The 20,735-nt window shown below is 49.5% G+C and overlaps 1 protein-coding gene across 1 annotated transcript in view; it reads right to left on the minus strand.

The window, feature by feature from the left end:
• KAZN (kazrin, periplakin interacting protein) overlaps positions 1-7,281 on the minus strand; it is a 77,924-nt gene extending 70,643 nt beyond the window's left edge. Inside the window, exon 1 of the mRNA XM_082069590.1 lies at positions 7,082-7,281. Coding sequence (XP_081925716.1) covers positions 7,082-7,244 — 163 coding nt within the window. The 5' untranslated portion in view covers positions 7,245-7,281. The remainder of the gene's footprint in view (positions 1-7,081) is intronic.
• Positions 7,282-20,735: the final 13,454 nt, after the last annotated feature.

Genomic DNA, 20,735 nt, shown 5'->3' on the forward strand with positions numbered 1-20,735 from the left:
CCCACATCACACACATGTTCACACCAAATACTATCTTTTTTCACCCCAATGTGTGCTCTCTTCATGAGAGAGGAGGTGATGGAGAGGCTTGGGACTCTCCTCCAGATGCCACCCAGCGAAGCAGGACAATAAAGCAGTGGTACAGGAGAGGAGCGTGTCCCTGGGGACGGCTGCAGCAAAGGCTGTGACACACCAGGTAACCCCAAAGGTTCAGCCTGTAACTTCAATTTAGAGGGAGAAGTGTCAAGAAAAGATCCGAGGCAGAACAACTCCATAAGGACCAAGGAGGGTGAGAAATAGATTTATGGATGCTCTCAGAAAAGATGCTGCTTCCAAAAAAAGTTTGTGGAAGCAGCAAGAGACACAGGCGAGTTTCCAAGCCCGGGATGCAGCCCAAGCCTGGACCGCACCACATCACTCAGCCCCTTTTCCTTCTTCAACGATGAGGCTGATCCTCTCCCAAGCCCTGAGTCTCCTGGGTGCCCAAAGGAGATCCATGATGCTCCACTCATCTTTCCATGGGCATCTTTGCTCCTTTCCCATCATCCGAGTGATCTGAAAGCAACGTCCAGCCATGGTGGTGTGTGTACTTAAAATCTGGGGCTGACCACACATCCGCAAAGCAAAACTCGAGAGCTTTTTCCATTTCTCAGTGCAAACGCAGCCCTGCCCGCTGCAGCCCTCGCAGGTGTCAGAAATCCTAATGAAAAAAGCCCATTTCCCATCAAGTGTGCCACATAAAAGCAGCTCTCTGCTGCAGCGCATCTTCCACACTCAGAAGTGGAGGTCTTGCAATCTAGCAATTTTCGGACACAGACACATCACTTCATCAGGTAGGACAAAAAGAACACCAGAAACCTGCCCCAAAAGCCACCCATACCTGGTGTAGCTGGGAGCAGTCAGCCTGCACCAAAGTCCACCAGCTCCGTCTCCATCCCGGCAGCTCCTCGCAAGGATCTGGGGCAGGGGAAGACTAACGAGATTAGAGAAATAAGCAATTTATCAGCCTACTGAAGCTGTGTAGCCAGAGCCCGGCTGAGGGCACTGGGGTATCAGGATGTCCCTGGGAGCTGCCACCTCCGCACAGCGTCACACTCAATCACAATCAATACCTCTGCAAAGCTGTTCTTACCCAGCGATGCTTTGTCCTCCTACAAAGCGTCTGTTGTCTTAGGTGCCCTTGGTTCACAGCCTGTCAGCATCACTGAACCTCAGGCTCTTAACCCAGGGGAGACACCCCCAAACCACCCAATTATACCCCTTAGGCCAGGAGTACACAAGGAAAACCTTGGAAGGAGCTTTTCCTTCCCCTTTGCAACTTCGGCAAACAAACCGACTATGAAAAGGACTTTGGGCAATGCTTTCAAAAGCCATTATTCTGTGTCTGTTCTGGTGGGACAGCCCAGACCTGCTGCTTCTTTTTCTTCTAAAAAAGCTAAACCTGTTCCACCTCCTGCTAACACAGCACACATCTCCAAACTTCAAAATAAGCATCTGTCCAGCTTGAGGTCTCCAGACCTGTTGCTTCCCCAAAGTCCATCTCAACACCTGGAGGCATCAGCCATAAAGACTCAAGCAAAATTGTACAGCAAGAGAAAAGCAGGAACAGGTTGCAAAGCTGGTGGCAAGCGAGGAGCCCTCAGCATCCCACAGGTGAGGATGTCACCTGACAAACGAGGTCTCTGGTTGACCGATTCCCCAGGGTTTCGCACGGAGATGGAGCCACAACCCGGCTCCACACGTTGCACCATGAGCACAGCAGTTCCGCGAGCTGCTGCGTCAGTACCAAAGGCTCTTATCTCATGCTTCGCTGTCAACAAGAAATTATGAGAATTGAATTTTAATAAGCTGGAGACTGAAGCGTGGCCATATATCGTGCTAGCGGCTAATTTATAGGGATGTACATCGGCCCCGTTTGGTGTGAGGAGAGGAGCAGGGACTGCTCAAGGAAAGACATTTGCCCTCCGAGGCTGGACAAGGAGCCTCCCCAGCCGCAAAACCTCAGACAGTTTCACATCAAGGATGCACATTCTTCTGCATCACCCGGCCCCAGTGCCGCAGAGCACAGTTTGTAATATATCTGGAGTAATAAAGAATAATTAATGGAAGGAAAGTCTGTCCTTTTGGGGGATACCCAGCCCCACCAGTGATTATTTGATAAAGTGTCTGAACCCAACAGAGAAAATCACCCTTAACCTTCCCTGAGTTTAAGACCAGGACCTGTTTATCACTCCTTCTCCCCATCTGCAAGTCTAACACTAAATGTCTTCATGGTTATGCTACAAAACAGGCAGTCAAACCCCTGGATTAAGTCCTCCTTCAACTTCTGAGTTTACTTGAGCTTGCTCATCCCCAGGAGCTTCACTAAAACTCCCCTGGACAGGCCCTAAGGGAACAACAATCTAAATATTACACTAAACATGCCAGATGAGGCTTTTGAATAGGAAAACTCCAGAAAGGATATTGTACATTTCCATTTGCAAAGACTAAGATGTAACAGGGATCTGAAGCGCTGTCTGCAGCCAGTTCCTTGCGTCTTAAAGAACCACGTGAATACCACTACACACCAATTTATTCCCCCGTGCATGCAATTGTTTCAGAGCATGAAACTAATTGCTCCCTCACCCCATGAACTATGCAGGACAGAGGTAAATAAAGTAGGAAATTATTAGAGAGAGTAATAGTACAGCAAGACCTTGATCTTGCGATAAATTTGGTGCAAAAACGCTCCTGATACTCGACTGGACAGCAGTATCCATACTGCTCAGGTTCCTTTATGTTATCAGCTCTCAAGTTCTGGAGGAACAAATGGCAGGGAGATCGCTGAAAAGATGAAAATGGTACATTTTCAAGAGTCTGAGATGATTACTCGCAAAATAGCAACAGCACAGAGCCCAGAGGTAACTGATTGCCTCCTGGGTAAGAGTCCAAGTCTTTGCATTGTAGCTACGAAAGTGTACAGAGATCAAAAAGAAAAAGAGAAAACTATTTTAGGCTGTCATGAGCATCAAGGTCCCCCCGGCCCTTCGGCATCACTGCCTACCAAGACACAACTGAAATCTTTCTTATATGCCCCAGATCAGCGTGCAGCAAGGAGGAGAAACCCTTTACTCCAGGAGCAGGGGCGGCTCCTGCTCCCTTCCCAGCGGAATTTCGGCAGCGCCGGTGCAAACAGCATCCCCAGCACCGCACACCGTGAGCCGGGGCTCAGCGACCACCCCGTGCAAACAGCATCCCCAGCACCGCACACCGTGAGCCGGGGCTCAGCGACCACCCCGTGCAAACAGCATCCCCAGCACCGCACACCGTGAGCCGGGGCTCAGCGACCACCCCGTGCCACCAACGCTCGGAAACGGGAAGCGAGACGAGCCAAATGCTGAGCCAGGTATTTATTAATAACACTTCGCTATTGATTGCGCTTTACATCTTCAAGCACTTTACCAACATTAATTAATTGAGGTGTTTTCCATTTAATACTGGGAGGAGACTAAAGCAGAAACACGATGCTAAACAGACCAAGCGCCTGATTCAGGTGGCAAGTCCTTGCACCCCAGCTTTGTGTTTCCCCCCAGATATTGCTTTTATTCAAACTACTGAAAATACAAACACAGATTAGGCAAAGCCAAAAGCCCAAAGGTGTACCCAGCGTGAACAGGGGCCATGGCTGAGCACAAACGCTGCACGGCGCTTGCTGCGATGCTCTGCTGCCAACCTGCATCCCCCCATCCCCAGCATCCCGACCCCACCGCAGGCACGCCTTTGGTCACAATTAATTCAACCAATATTCATTTGAATCAGAATTTAAGCACGAGGGTGCTGACACACAGCTCTAATTGCTGCGCTAAGCGCCGGGGACACGCAGTATTGATTTCCATCCGGGTTTAGACGGAGGCTGCAGCCAAACTACTTCTTGCAGCAAACTCGCTGTTTAAAACCGACTGTCAGGACTGAGCGGTTCGAGTGATTAACACTCACGCTAAGGACGGTAACAATACACAAGTTTCATTCCTACCCACGTACACACACCCACCATCCACTCCTGTTCTTATGCTTTGCTGAATTCTTCCAGTTTTGTTTCAAATTATGTAAAACAGGCCCTTGAAGCACACCTCGCCGCTGGAAAAAGAGCATTACAGTGGGGAAAAGTCTCCATGTGCACAAAAGTGGAAGAGTTATTACCTGGAGCTGTCTCAAGCTGCACCATAATTATACAAATAACACATTTCACCAAGTCAGTGTTAATTACACACATTTACCTCCCTTCGCGTGACTTGGGACTGACCTGGAGCAGTGCTGGGATCACCGAGTTCCTTCCCACGACAAGCAAAGGGACCTGATGATTCTGCCACCTGCTTCTCCAGCAGGACCCGAGCAGATTCTCACCACAACCCCAGCACATCCCACGTTTGCACTGGCAGGTAAGCGGCTGCCCAGCCAATTCACTCCTGCTTCCTTTAACACACATCACACAGCTCAGCAACCCTCCTACTTACAAGACGCGACAACAGAGCTACTCAGAGATACTTGTTTTTACCTCATCCTTCTGAACGTTGTCTCAAAATCCTTGAGGAAAAACGTAAAGTTCACTATAGATACCTTGGGCCTGCCTATACAAACCCAGAGTGGCGTAGGAGAGCGTATTTATGGCAGTATACAAACAATAGTAGCAAACTTACAGAGGAAACTCAAAACAGAGAGTGAATCTAATCAGCAGGAGGCCAAGTACTTTCTTGGCCCCCCTTTCTCCTCAATAAGCACGATGAACGCAATGCTATTTAGATGCAATTTTATACTTAACTGATCGGCTTCTGTTATAGCACCACTGGTACGTGGCTGGGTATATCACATCTTAAGTAACAGCCTCTTAAACTCATGGGGAACCAAAAAAACTCACAGATCTACAGCTACAAGGCCAGAGATTCACCCCTCGTTAGGGAAATGTCCTCTTTCCTACCTCTTAGACACCAGCACCCCGAGTCAAATTTGCCAGCTTAAGGAGAGGGAGGATAAAGTGACCCCTCCAGCAACTTCAGCAGCTGCCCAAGGTACCACTCGTGCACCCCAGCGACAATGGGACCACTCCTCACCACCGGTCACAGGGACCCCACAACCCCCGACACATCACTTTTCACCCCAAAGTATACGTAATTATAGTTATGAAGCAGAAGGGCACACCTTTTGGAGAACAGAGTGCATGTCTTCCGCACCATTACAGGATGCCAATTCTGCCCCAGCGTGCTGACAGTAAAGGAAGCCAAAGAGGAGTTTTTGCATCACTCAACAGATTGGAAAACCTCTGAGGAAGACAAATGAGAAACTCTGCCCCTTGCAGAACCACACGCACATCCCTCCCTTGCCGGGGTGTCCTGCGGGAACAAAGGCACTGCCCCTCCGCAAAAACACACGCTTCTCCCCAAAAGTCTCCTGGAGAAGAAACAAATTGCAGTATAGCCATAGGAATAGGTGTGCGCATGAACAGCTGCAGGATTTCACCTGTTTTTCTAGCTGGACGGCTGCATTTCCACACGCTGATGCCCCTACAGAGTCACCAGCTGCGTTCCCGATGCCCCCGCTCTGGTGGGGATGATGAAGGCATCCTTCATCCGCTCTCTCGGCAGATTTTTATAAAAGCAAGCACCTCGGTAGACTGAATGCATACGTGGTTTAGATTACACCAACAGGCACCTATACGTATTACCTGACTGCACATGCAACTTTACTCCCCTCAGCTCCCGGGAAGCTCTGCTGGGTCCAGCTCCTGTCAGCCGGCAAACCCACCTGATGACGGATTAACTTTGTTTAACAACTGGAATTCACACTCCACACCCCTGCTAAGGAAAACAGCAGAATACAACAAGCTGGATGGAACAAATCCACCAATTAATCCCTGTAAATCAATTTGCATTAACGCCACAAACAAAATACCAGCGGTGAACCAGCAGCCGGCTGGGAGCAACGGTGCCCACCGAGACCTACATGACCTCTGAAAAGCTACAGCTTAACCAAAATGCAACTGTGAAACAACGCCAAACCAGCATACCAAGAGAGACCCACAGTCAACAAGGAACATGTAAATTAACAGCTGCTGATGATTTTCTCACGCAGGTGTAAATTCAGCTCAGTTATCGAGAAAGGGCTTGTGTGATTTCTGATCTGACACCAAGGCTGCTCCAGGGTGAGTTGTCATGCAAGCCTGCAATTATTTAGTAAATATATATATACATTTGCATTTAAATGTTTCTGAAGTGACAGTGATACCAGCACTAGTTTGATGAGCAGCAAGCAGCAAATCTCAGCCAGATGAGAACCGGACCCCATCAAGAGCGCTACAGAAACAATCCAGACCCCATTTGTTCACGCGAAGCCAAGAGCACAAATCACTCCCCTCGCACCCCGTTTTCCACACTCGGCCCCCGCTGCTCCAGCTCCGAGGCCTGGTGACAACTTTTTAGGGGGTTAAAAGCGGCTGGGGGGGATGTATGCACGGCACAGGGTCCGCGCAAGCCAGATTTACACACACGCTGGTGCTGGCTGTTCGGGGCGGGTCCCGCAGCCCCGCACACCCCGAGCTCTCCCGCTGCCGGGCAGCCGGTTCGCCCCCCCGGCTCTGCCCGCCGGCCCCTCCCGGCCGAGCGGAGCCCCGGGCCCGGCGGCAGCGGGGAGCGGCGGGGCCGGAGCGCGGCGGCAGCACGGGGAACATGGCTGCTTCGCCTGCCCAATTACGAAACCGGCTATGGGAGCCGGGGTACCGGGGAGACCGGCGTGCAGGGAACGGGCGAGTTCAGCAACGCGCTGGGGATGGCGAAAACCCCTCCTCGGGCTGGGGTGGGGGGGGGTTTGGAACCGAAAACGATGGGAGAAGTAGCAGGGAATGAGGAGCTGCTAAACAGCAAAGGGGGATCCGCAACCGGCGGGTGGAGCCGCGTCCCGACGGGACACACACACCCCCCCCATTCCCCACCCCGCAACTAAAACACACAATGAAAAATCACAACAAATGGAGGCGGTGCCCGCGGAAGGACCCGAACCCCCCCATTCCCTCCCCCTCCCCATGCCGGGGGGGTCGCGGAGCGGCACCCACCTTGCGCGCTGTGCGGGCCGTGCTCCATGGCCGGCTCGCTGCCCAGCTCGGCCAAGCGCCGGCCGGTGGCCGCCAGCTCGGCCCGCAGCGCCGTCACCTCCTGCCCCGCCGCCTGCAGCGCCCCGTCGATGCGCAGCGCCAGCTGCTTGTTGTCGTCCATCATGTGCAGGATTTTGGCCTGGGGGAGGGAGGAAGAGGAGGAGAGAGGTGAGAGAGCGGGAGCGGCATGCGCCGCTTGTGGGGGGGGGATGAAGGGGGAGGCGGGCAGGGGGCTGTGCCGGGAGAAGAGGCTGCCGGAGCGGGGAGAGTGGGAGTGGGCTGGGAGAGGGGGCGGCGCGAAGGGGAGCGGGACTGGGCGAGGGGGCACAAAAGGGGTGGCTGTGCAAGGGGAACGTAAAGGGGGGGGCTGTGCGAGGGGGGTGCAAAGGGGCGGGTGGCTGTGCAATGGAGAGCTATGCGAGGGGGTGCAAAGGGGAGTAGACTGTGCAATGGGGAGCTGTGCGAGGAGGGTGCAAAGGGGAGTGGGCTGTGCGAGGCGGGAGACTGCGCAAGGAGGTGTAAAAGGGCGGGGGGGTGTGTGCAAAGGGGGTGCGAAAAGGGAGTGGGGCTGCGCAAGGGGGAGCGGTGCTGGGGGGGAGGCTCTGCGAAGTGGGTAACACTGTGCGAGAGGGGCGCAAAAGGCACAGGGGCTGTGCAAAGCGTTCTGTGCAAGTGGGGAGCAAGGAGGATGGAGCTGTGCAAAGGGAAACAGGCTGGAGAGCGGGGGGGGGCTGCCCTCTACCTGTTGCCCCCCCGGCAGCCCGGGCAGGGTGAGCGCGGCTCGGGCACCCGCGGCGCTCAGCAGCGGAGGTGGGTCTCTCTTTTGGGGGTGCAGCCCTGCGGCTGCGCTGCATTAATAGCGAGACCCCCTCACACCCCCCCGGCAAATTCGGTGCAGCTGCGGTGAGTGCTGCAGTGCCCGCAGCTGCCCTGCAAATGCCACTCATTAAGCGCCTTGCTGCTAATTGGGCTCAGGTTCGCCCCGCTCCGTGGCCATACTCAAAATCTGCACGCAGCTTGCTAAGGTAAAATGGGCTCCAAAAATCCCCCTGGAAGGATTTTTTTTGAGGGAAAGCACAACGTTTGTATCCTGTAGCAATGGTTAATGTGAGAGCCCTTATGCTGGCGGCTGATGTGGCACGAACCCAGGGTGAAAAATCGAGAATTATTTGGTATCATCGCTGGCGACTGCTAGAGGGAGCGCTGCTGTTTCCCTGCGCCTCAGCGATGCCTCGGAGGGATGCACTTGTGTGCTTGCCAGGGCCTGGGCTGCAGCGAGGCTGCGGAGCTGCGATCCTGCGCCCAGCAGCTGCATCCCCATCAAACCACGATGCTGCAGAGCTGTGGTCCTGTGCCCGGCAGCTGCATCCCCACCAAACTGTGACGCTGTGGTCCTGTGCCTGGCAGCTGCATCCCCACCAAACCGTGATGCTGCAGAGCTGTGGTCCTGTGTCCAGCAGCTGCATCCCCACCAAACCACGATGCTGCAGAGCTGTGGTCCTGTGTCCAGCAGCTGCATCTCCACCAAACCGTGATGCTGTGGTCCTGCACCCAGCAGCTGCATCCCCACCAAACTGTGACACTGTGATCCTGCACCCAGCAGCTGCATCCCCACCAAACCGTGACGCTGTGGTCCTGTGCCCAGCAGCTGCATCCCCACCAAACCACGATGCTGCTGCTCTGCAAACTGCTCTGGCTGTACCTCCCCAAACCATCCCTGCTCCCCAACACCAAAGGCAGCAGCGCTGCCTGCTTTCACCTGAGCTGTGCACACCTTGAAAAGTTCACAGAAAATCAGAACCCTTAAGGAAAGAGGGAGAAACAATCTTCCTCATGTCTCAAATTTGCTAAAGTCTCCAATATTTGCCTAAACTCAGCTGAACAAGCTGAGGATTTGAGGCATTTCCTTCAACTTCAGGGTGCTCCTGGCATTGCAGAGACCTTAGCCAAAATGTGGTAAAAATATTAGAAAAGTGCTTCCCTTCTCAGAGAACTGCCCAGACGAGTCTGGGAGAGGTTTGACATGAGCTAAAGCAGAATCGCATCAGTGTCCCGTGCGGCGACGGTCCCCGGGGAGCGCTGGGATGTGGCTCTGCAGAGGCAGAGGGGTTTGGGATGCAGCATCCCCAGGCAGCATTCAGGAACAGAAATCAGGTGTGTGCCATGTTGGTCCACTGAAAAACAACATTAAGATGGGCTTGAGTCCCCCAAAACCTCAGACCCGATCTGAGTCGTACGTAAAGCCAGCTCTCCAAGAGCCAAAAGGATCAAGCCCATGTCGAGTATCATCTAGACCTTGTGATCTGTAAAAGGATTTTGTAAAACAAAGAAAATCTAGTGTTCAGATAAATGGTGCAGTGGCTTTTTCATGGGAAAGTTATTTGTAACTGAATTTCCAGCGGTGTTTGCAACCGAACCAGCAGCGCTAGGCCAGCGTGCTTGGAATATGGGTGGAACGGGCTCTTTTCCTTAATGAATTCCCAAAGGGCAGCCAAACAACCCACAAGGAGAATAAATGCCATTTTTCAAATTCTTTCTTCGTCATCTATGCAACCCTCCCTGCACAAGATACAATTCTTTAAGTATATATAGAAACTGAATTCTAATCAAGATAAATGCCCGGTGTCACGCCTGATTTGCATGAGTATTTGCTGCAAACTGTGCCTGTAAATGAAGAGAATTATGTATGTAACCGGATAACCTGAATGTGCAATCGCGGCAGCGTATATGCAAAACTTAGTCATTGCACTTGAATAAAACGTAAGCTGCAGCAGAAAGGAACTCGGCTCTGAAGTGCAGCCACATTATTTTTATCATTAAAAAAATCAGGTTAAAACTGATTTGCGCCTTCCAAGAACACATTCAGCTGCTGAAGCAAAGTCCAAATTATGGTTCTTGCTCAATCTAACCTTAATAATAGACTAGTTGAGTTGCTGCACCGGCAGCACTGGAATCTTTAATTTACCGATGCAAGAGAATTTCTACATTAGCAAGTGTGCTATTTAAAAAATATATTTCTTAAAGTTGGCTGTGGACTCATCCGTAAATTAATAACCTCGCTTTAAAAAGTCTTCCTTATTACTTCAGGTCCTTTTGAGATTCCCCTGAAGATATCTTGAAAGGTTTCCTTGCCCACACCGCCTCCCGTCCTTACCAGGGAACAGCTGGGTCCATTTAAAATTGATTTGGATCTCTCGAAGCAGGATTTGATTTCTCGGAGCTTCCACCTGGGAGAGCGCGACCCCGAGACATCGGCCGGAGGAGCTCGTGCCGGCTATAGCGAGGGGTTTCCAGCGCCGGGGGGGCTGGGGGTCTGCTGGCCACACGCAATTAAAATGAATTAATATGATGGGGTGTCCCCCCTGTGCAGCGATGCTGACCCCCCATCCCATGTTCCCGACCCAAAATCTCCCTGGTTCTGAGATAAGGGTGATGCACAAAGCCACAGAAAGGACCCGACTGTTGCTCCAGCAGCAAAACTGCCTCCAAAAAAGGATTAAAAATATCAACCAGGGTTTGTATTCAAAAGGTGATACCTGAGGATTATTTTGGGTTGTGCTGATTCCTAAGGCCAAGCCTTTGCTGAAATCCTCAACGCTGGGGTGAAACGAAGCGTTAGGAAATGAATTGGGCCTCTTTCCATTCCTCAGCTTAGTTTTGAATGAACAAAACAAATTAAATTAAAAGCTAATTAAATAGCCAAAATTAGAAACATATTATTTCCCCAAATTGCTTTTCTTCTGTTTTTTTTTTAGTTCCAGTTTTCCCAGGAGTTTGCCAGCTCTGCAGCAAATGTGTCCCCAAGGGACGGGCGTCCCCGGCCACAGCACGAGGCGCAGAGGGCTCGGGGTCCCTCCTAAGGACACACAGGGAACCCGACTTAATGCCAACAAGTCTCCGTTCCACATCTTTCCAGGCGGTGCAAGGGTAGCCTTGAAAACCTGGAAAAAACCCTTCATTTTGGGCAATATGTTCTAGTAGTAGCATCACATCCTGGCAGGGTATTTCTCCAGAACGTATAGATGGCATAAATGCAGATGGAGGAAGATTTGAGAATACTACCCGTTTGCTCCCTTTTCAGCCTAAGGAATGCAGAAAAGAGAATATGAGAAGGTTTAGGAGGTGAAAGAGTAGCACGTGGTTACTGTTCAGCCCTTCCAAACACTTCAATTTGCTATTCAGATTACCACTTTTTATAGTTTAATATGTACAGTATACAAAGGAACCAGTTGAACAAAATGGGGAAAAAGCCTTTTGTGTTAAGGTTGAACGTAATCTAATACAGCCCTTTGACTTGATTCAATTAAATCCTTTCTTTTCCAATTAAATAATCAGCCAGAATTTAATCAAAATGAATTTCAGTGTGTCACGGTGCAGAATGATGACCTCTGAGATGGTGAAGGCTTGTGTAAACTCTGCTGATCGCTTTTATCAGCTTGTGCCTCACTTCCACCATAAAAATATTGCCTTCTGTCTGTGTATTTACATTATTTTCTCATCTCCTCCATGTGTCTCTGTTTGCAGTAACAATTCCCAGCTGAATGGGCTGCAAGCATCACCGCATCCTCTAAATTGCCCCTTCTGTGGCTGGATAAAGAGATGCCCAAGGATGGGATTTGTGCTCCGCGCCTCTATTCTGCTGCGCCCTGGCACGCTGCGGCGCCAACAGCCGCACTTTGGCCCTTGCCAAACGCCACCAGAGGCATCTGTGCGGCCATTCATCAGCAAAGAAAAGCGCACCGAGAAAATCCCATCCAAAAGACCAGGAAACTCCAGCGGCCGCCGCCAGAAAAAGCGCAGCCCGCCCCGAGTTCAATGGGCTCTTGTAGCGCATCTCCGCTAAGTCGTTTCCATCCCACTTACAATCCTTGCTAATGTCTATTGCTTTTGTTTTGCATCTACAAAGGTCACATTTTGATTTGTGCGTTTCTAACGGCATTTGGTCCTTCTCGCTCTTAAAACACTGAGCGCCAATTCTTTCCTTCCTCAGTTGGAGCATCTTCACGCAAACCTTGCTAATGCGTTAGTGCTGCGCTGTAGCTGGAATGCTAACGCTTTAGTTAATAGGTTATTAAACGAGGCTAAGGATGCACAGGTTAAAAATTCAGGTGAATATTGGCTTGTCCCTGCGATGTTGCGGTGACGCGCTTCCCCGGCTCCATTTCCCGGTGACCTTCTTGTGCTGCGCGTCCTTCGGGACGGCGAAAACAAACCCATTAATGTTTATAAAGTGTCTCGGACTGGGGGAATTACATCACGGCGGCGAGATACAAGCTTAATGGATCAAAACAAACCCCAGGTCCAAACCCCCCCAGCTTAGACACATCTCAGTTACCCGGCGCAAACCTCGAGGAATCCCACTGAGAAGGGATAATTGAGAGAAAAATGTGATCCCGGAGATTTTTTTCTCCAATAAACCCATTTTACGTTAATAGGAAGCAGATTTCTAGGCCCCTTGCAAACAAACGACTTCCACAGCATATTTCACAGCTGAGCGCATCTATGGCACCAGCCTTTATAGGCAGCTCTATTAAACCCAGCATTTGTTTAATGAATTACAGCGATCCAATGAATCCATGTAGTTCAGCCTATATTTAAATGTTTACAGGGACACCAGCAGCCAGCTCTGCACAAACAGGTATTGGTGTCACTGATCATCTCCCACTGCAATGTACCCAAAAATGTCACATTTTTGGGGTTTCTGCTTTCTTGACTATTGTGGGCAGTTGGTTGCTGTTTAGTTTTATAAAACTCTAAGTGCAATTACCCAGGAGTTTCAGGGTTTCTGCTTAACATAAAACTGTTTGGGTTCAGTGCAAATTTGGGGGGGTTTCTCCCCATTGATGAACCACATCTGTCATCTGATATAAACTGTTGCACATCTCCCCCCTGGCTGGGGCTGGTCCATGCCACTGAAAGGTGAATTAATGCATTAAAATCCACACAGTCCAACAGGCTGACATGCTGCAGCTGTTTCCAGGATGACCTTATCTTCATCTCACCCATCAATACATAAACCTTGACAAAAAGCTGTGGTCCACCCTTCTGTTTTAATGCATCCCCCGCTGCAAAGTATGGGTGAAGCGCTCCCTTTCATGGCATAAAGAAGCGATAGCACCGCAATAATTTCCCTTTCTTGCAGGGATACCTCTGATTTGTGAGGTTTCGTTGGGTGTTGAGCACAGTTTCTTATATTGCCAGTGGCCACTGGGGGACAACGAGCCTGGAAAAACCTGGGACCTCAAAGCTGGTGGAGAAGATGTGAGCGGAGGGTGGGGATGCAGGGGACTCGCTCTGTCACGGTGAGAGACAAAGGGACAAGAAGAGGAACAAATGCTACCTTTTGTAACATCCACATTTACGGTTCCTAGACTAAAAGTTAGGCCAGACCTGCAGTGAGAGGGGCTGAAGCTCCAGCCCTCGCCCCTCTCACTATCCAACAGGTCTGGACAAGCACCAGAAATGACTTGGGGCTGTTGGGCTGATTTTCTTGCCTTCTGATGACTCCCCATTAAAACTAACAGTTCATAATCTGCGCCGGACCAACTCGGCCTCAAGATAAAGATCTGCCTCATTTGCAGTTACATAATTAGCAATTACCCTAATTTCACTTATATCAAATTACTTTTTTTTTTTTTTTAAATAAACGTTACCTTTTCTGAAGCAAAAATAAAGCAGCCTGGGTCTACTTTGTACGCACCAACATCGTTATCCTGTTCGCAGATATAACGTCTAGACACTTGTAATGAAAATATTCATTATTGCTAATTTGCATCTCTTTCAGTTCTAGGACAGAAATCAAATGAAGATGTCAAAGCAGCGCTACCTCTGCCGCAGGCAAAAGAGGAGGCGCAGTGACCCCCAGGTCCTGCCAAACGTGAGCTTGGCCCGCGTAGAGAACATCTCGGCACCCTCGGAACCGAGGGCGGCGCTGGAGGAGAGGCGAGCGAAGAACGGCGGAGCAGAATAACGGTGTAAGAATCCGGATCTGAAATCTGCGGCTTTAAAGAGAGGGGAAAAGCTCAGCAAGACACCGAACCGCCCGGAGACCCGCACGGTTGGGTTTGGGTTTGAGGACAATGAGCCAGAGCGAGTTATAAAGGGGTTATAAAGGAGAGAAGAGAATTTGCTTCTGACCCCCCCTGCGTTTCAGCTCTTATATCCCTTAGACTCACTGGAAAATCCCAGCCTTGAACTGCAAGACGTGTTGAAATACAGATGTTAATTCCAGCCTTGAACTGCACGACGTTGAAATACAGGTGTTAATCAAGATGGTGATAACTCGTGTGGGCTTAGTAGAGACTTTTCCTGAAGATAAAGTACATTTTAAATGTACTCCTTACTTGCTAGTAACAAAACTTCCCATTAGCACAATGAAATACATATTACACCTCTGAAATACACTCTTCACTGAGCTTGGAGAGTAAAACTAAAATAATCTTTTTATAGCAAATAGGGACAAATACTTAAAAATAATAAGAAGTCGGTGAATATTCATTTGAACTCCTAAGCAAATTTGCCCTTGTCATATTTGCATCTCTCTTGTGTTCTCTTTCTGTGCCACAGAGTTTTATTAGCATGAACATTCACGGAAAGTGAATTTGAAGCCTGAATACCCATGGGAAATGAATTTTAAATTCACTTGCTGTGTGCAGTCACCCAAGAAACTTGATCATAATTGTTTATTATACTTAAATATTTATATTGTGGAAGTACTTGTTAGATAAAAAGGCCAAGATGTTCTGGTGCTGGGTGTTGTACACACATTGTCCCAGGCTTAGAGGAATTATCTCCATCCCCAGCAAACACAAATGGGGACGTGTGACGAGTTTGACCAGGCTCGGTCACACAAGAGCTGAGATGGCAGGTGGCAAATGTCAGGGTCAAGGACAAGCATTGGGGTGAGGGTGAGAGATTAACATGTTTCTGCAGTTTTCCAGGCAACAATGAGAAAGTTGCAGCATATCCACTTGTGGGCACGACCGTGCACAGGGCGTGTTCATCTGGGATGTTCAAAATAGAGTCGAGGATTTAAAGTTCATCAAGAAACATCCTTTTTTAATGCTCAAGTCCTATGGGCCGGACTCCGGCTTTCACTCAGGAGCTCAGATTTCAGCAGATCAGTCTTCGCTACATTATTTTCCTCTACTGCCTGTCTCGGTCTAGAACGCAATGAGGGAGCAAATTTGTTATGATTATGGAGGAATAACTTGAAGGTCAAATTCCAGTTGGGAGCGGGGCAGGGCTCTACACATTGCACCGCGGACTGAAGTGCGAGCAAATTACCAACTATTAAGGGCTGATGAGCAAAAAAAACCCTTGAAATTGAAGCTTAAGTTACAGTAATAAGGATGCACAAGAGAGAAAATTGCATCAGGACATGCACTATCTGATGCATTGCCCTTAAGCTGGATTCGCTGCTGGAGGGGGGGATTTAGAGCCGCCCCTCGGAGCAGCATCAATCTCCACCAGCTTCCCTACATACGACTGTCTCTTAATGATCCCCCACCACACTCAGATTAGGGTCGCCCACGTCAATTTGCAATTGCGACGCACCACGCTGCAGCAGTTCCCTGCCCCTCCATAGAAACAGCAGGTGTTATTGACAGTGTAATTAAGTGCCATCGATAATTATCAAAAATTTAAACTGCCCCCACGTTGCTTGCAAGCGACTCAGCCGCGGTATTTCGCAGCGTTTCCTTCAAACGCAGGACACGGGGGTGACACCGGTGTCCAAGTGGAAAGACGTAATTAGGTAAATGTGAGAAGGAGAAGAGGAACATGATGAGAGAAAGCAAGAGAAACCGGCACTGGGGACCGTGTTGCTGGAAATGCAAATAAATAGATAAACTAAATCCTGTGAGCACATTCTTAGTCCTCTTGGCTTTCCACCACCATGGCAAAAGATGCCACACATCATGGGAGCGAGATGGATGATACCAGGGAAATGAGATCAAGGTCAATATGTGGTACAACCCCACAGTAACTACTATAAGAAAATATAAGCACCAAATGGGCTAAAAACACTTTCCCCGGGACAATATTCCATTGGTAGCAAAGGAAGCCCAAGTTGGCTTGGACGACTTGAAGTGGTTAATTCTACAGCTTCTTTAAACCAGGGAATTAATGACACTGAACTTCACAACAACGGCGCAAAATTAAAGGCACCCCAAGAATGTTCTCTTAATTGTAGCAGCCGGCTACATTAAAGCTGCTATAGGAAAATTCATTTACAATTCAGCTATTAAATTGCAAACCATTACCACTGCTTTTATGGCTTTATATCCCTCTAACAAATTTATTATGTAATTACTCTGTGCAACAGCATCGTTTCTAGCAAGCCAAGTTGAAATAAGGCACCTTTTCCAAAATCCTAACAATTCTGTGTTTTTCCAGATGCAATTTATACAACGGAGGAAAAACATTACGGCGCAGTTTTCTGCTTGGGATTCTGAGACATTTGAGTACGGAACCGGAGTCCTGACCATTATCTGGCTCTAGTTATGTTTGGGAAATACTCAAATTTTGGGTGTCGAAGAGCTGGGGCTCAGACCCCAACTAGGACCAGCATCAGGGGGTGTTGCACGTGTTGTTATGAACCAGAACGGGCAAAACAGGGTGATAAAGGTGGGACAGAAGCGCTCAGCGCCGACAACTGCCCTTGATTTCTGTAGGAAATGCAGTTGCTTTGCAGGGCTCGGGATTCGCTCCAGCGGCACAGCTGGGGCTCAGCGGGCTCAGCCAAACCCCGGCCAAGCTGCGCTTACAAAGTAAAACGGCATTAAAAAATTAAGGAAAAATTTAAAAAAAAGGGACATTTTGTGCCTTTCATTATCCACCCCTGCAAAATAAATCTGTAAATAAATAAGTAAACTCTTGGGCATCATAAAAAAGCTGCATAAAGGGGCATTAAGCAGGACACACATTTCCCGGGCAGAATGACTGGATTATTGTCGGGAGACGCAAATAAATTCACATCATGTGCCTTCTTTTTTATTCTGTTTTCTCCTCCTTTTTCTTTCTGTACCACCCTCACCAAAAGGAGGAGACAGCGCCGGTATCCAGCTCAGGGATCTCCTGAGCAGATTAAAGAGCCAATTATGCTGGATTTGGGGACGCTGCCTACTGCCCAGCCTGAATCTGTTGGGTTTTATAAAACCCTGGATTAAACACTCAGGAGCTCACAGCCCCTGCAATGTCTCTGCCCCAGCAAAACCACCACATTGCTCCGGCCGTGCCATGGCCACAAAACCAGCTTTGTGGAAGCAATTCCCTTATCTCGTGGGGTTTTCTTCTCTCTCAATCCACCAGCGGGTGTTTCTCAGCCCTTTCTCATTACCTGTGATGGTACCTGCACTGAAATAGGAACCGTGGTGCATCGCTGGGCTGGCCTCTGGGGATGGAACACAAGCTCAAAAGGAAAGGGATTAAATGAACAAGACCCCATTTTTTTTCTAATTATCATCCTTGCTAATAATAATATTCCAGTTATTATTATCCTTGCAGTGTTTGTTTTGAAAGGGAGGGTCTTTGGGAGTCCCAAGGGCTGTAAACGCAAAGAGAAAGCAAAGCAGCCGCTCTCGCAAACTGAGCGAGATTGTCAGCCCGTCCCACCCCGCGGTCGGAGGGGACATGGACGGGGTGTCCCCGCAGCCTCGGGAATCCTAATGGCACAACGAGCCCATTTAGCGATGCAGGAGGCATCTCCCCGGGCTCGCACATCCTGAGTCGCTCCTCGGAAGGGCTGAACGGCACAAACCCCCCTCGCAATTCAGAGCCGCTCGCCTTCTGCCGCCACTGCTAAACAGCTCTTTGTCGGATTATTTAATATTTATTCAAAATGTTTGCCGTGGGTATAATGACATAACCACCGAGGCCAAGCATGACGTGGTTAGAGAAGCACAGCACCCTCCTTTCCCCAGTAATAATGAAATCCCTGCAAAGGGTCGGGGGGAATGAGCTGATGAGTGGGATAATTGATTCTGCTGAGCCCAGTTCCTGCCAATACAGCTCAGTCTGGCGTGGGACAGACTTACCGGGAGCAACCCGGCTGGGATTTGCAAAGAGGAGGAGTCTGAGAGAATTAGATCCCCAAATCTTGCCTGATTCAGCAGGAACTGGCTGTTCAGACAGCCCGGGATTATCGTCCTTCTGGGGTCTGCCTGTTGGCTCAAGTGCCGCTAACGAGTCAGTGAGCGATGGATTTCCATCGAGTGCGTTACGTTAAAAAAGGGGGTTTTAGGTAATGAGCAATAAAACTATTAAGAATAAAGATACAGGAGGAGAAAAAACAAAGCTTGAATTTCCCATTAGGAAAAAAAAAAAACAATGCTTTTTGCCTACCACAAAAAAAACCCACAACAACCTTAATACATATTTTGCTCAGTGTTGTCTCAAATTCTCCTTAACTGCCATTACTTTTCTGAGCCCCCAGTACGTGTGACACTGAACTTGAACAGCAAGTCCCTTGAAGCTTCAGCACCTGCCTGTGCCGGTTGGGTCAATGAGACCCCGGCACTGGGGGCTCCCCAGGCAGATAAAAGTCGGCCCATCGCCGTCTTCCAAATGATCTGGAATTGCCGCAGAGATGGGAGCAGCCAGACTTCAAAGGCAGCCTTGCCCCTTCGGTTTCTGCTCTCTGCTTTTTCTCTCTGTTCCTTTAAAATAGATCTCTGCTAGAACCAAACGGATGTGCCTGGTGGCTCGCTCAATTATTCGTCACTATTTTCTGAAGTAGGGCAGTGGGACTTTTTCCAAAGAAAAGCCTCCCCCAAATGCATCTTTCCAGCCAGTGGCTGGAGAGATAAGACCTTCACACGCAGACATGTGCTTGACCCGTTTCTCCGCTGCGATGAGTTCGCAGCTCTGCGGGGCATCACCAGCAGGAATACAGCAAAAAGCCTGCAAAACCCTCACATGCTACACGGACGGAAACTGCACAAAAGCCCAGGACAAACCCGGCTGCCTTGCTCGGTGACACCAGGAGAGCCGGGCTGCGAAACACCTTTGGAAAAGCCGCGTAGAAAGCCCTTGGTGGTGGCATCGGGGCGGCTGGTTGCAGAAGCAGCACGGCAAGGTGGAAAGTGGCCTTTTAACAGCCTGGATAACGAGATCAGGATGCACAGGCGTCGACCTGGAGGCTAAAACAATTAATAATGATCTCCCTGCCTCGCCCAAGCCAGCCCAGTGGGGAAGGACAGCAAGAGCACGAGGACGGGGATTCGCTGCGTGAAGCGCGTTAACAGTGAGAACTTGCGTCTCAGCTCCATGTGGGCACCAAACCCTCTGCCCCATCGAGATCCCAAGGGAGAAACATGTGCCACGGAGCCACCGGTTGCTATGGCGACCATGGATTTTCTTAAAACTCCTGCAAAGAGGAGAGCAAAGGGCCAAGAAAGCCGCGGCAGAGCAGCTCCTTTGCAGGCAAGTTTTGGGGCTGCATACGGACACTGCACGACACCCTGAGCCGTGATACCACCTCCGGCTGAGCAAGTTATTCCCTTCAAACACATCCACGTTTGCCCCGCGGGGGTTATTTCTGTGGCAAACACCCCTGTTAGGTCTTTGCTGGCTCATCTCTGCAAGATGCCAGTCCTAGTCCAGGAATTGTGTTTATTTCAGCGGTCTCCAAGGGTTATCTAAAGGCACAGCTCCTCTGTCGATACGGAAAACAGCTTTTTTAATGCACCCCTGCTGACGGGGATGAACCTTCTTCCTTCATTGGTGTATCTTTTAAATGCATGGAGAAGTCAGAGGACAGGCAGATGGAGGAGCAAAGCCCCCGATATCCCGACGACAGCCCAGCACATGGGCAGAGTGGTCCAGACCCTCCATCCCTGCAGCGATACTGCTGGGGCGGGATGCAGAGCGAGCATCCCAGTCTGCAACTGGGTTAAACCGGCAGCCTAAAGCACGAGCGCTCCTTCCCACAACTACCTAAACTCAGCTTTGCCTTTTGATATTTTAAAATGGCGTTTTGTCCCTCCCCAGCCTCCAGGAGTTGAGCTAAATCAATAACCCCATTGATTTTAACAGTGGAGTGATGTGGTACCCAAATCTGGAGGTGCCGCTCTGGAGTGATTTGTGTGTATGCAAGCAGAACGTTTCCTAGATGGCTTTAAATGAAGTGGCTGGCAAAATCCCACAGGAATATTTAGTTAGTATAAGAAACATATAGAAACAGAGCTTTTGGAGCCATCTCACAGTAACTTTAGTCTCCATGGAAACAAATGTTTGTGTTTATATCTAGTCCCAGTGTTTCTATCAGATTTTGCTTCATGGAACAGCTGTTCCAAGTCATTTCACCAAGACAGATGATCTTGATAAGGAGCAAAGTTTCCATTCTACACAAATGCACATTTATTTAATAAAATCCAAATAATTCAAACCCGGAAAAGATCTGTGCTTCAAGAAACTGATTACCAATGCTGTTGCCTGATGGAAAGAGATTGAAAGCGGCGACAGAAGAGCTGCTGCCTAATAAGAGTGTGATAAAAAAAACATAATAGAAAATAAATCAAACAACTCTGAAAATGCTGGTAGCTTTATTAAATTTGGCCGTGATCTTTCTATCCTTGGGCTTCCTGCACACGTGTCAGGCCCGAGAGTGACCTCC

The sequence above is a fragment of the Streptopelia decaocto genome (genome assembly GCF_964273445.1).
Source record: "Streptopelia decaocto genome assembly, chromosome: 20".
In the NCBI taxonomy this organism is placed as follows: Eukaryota; Metazoa; Chordata; class Aves; order Columbiformes; family Columbidae; genus Streptopelia; species Streptopelia decaocto.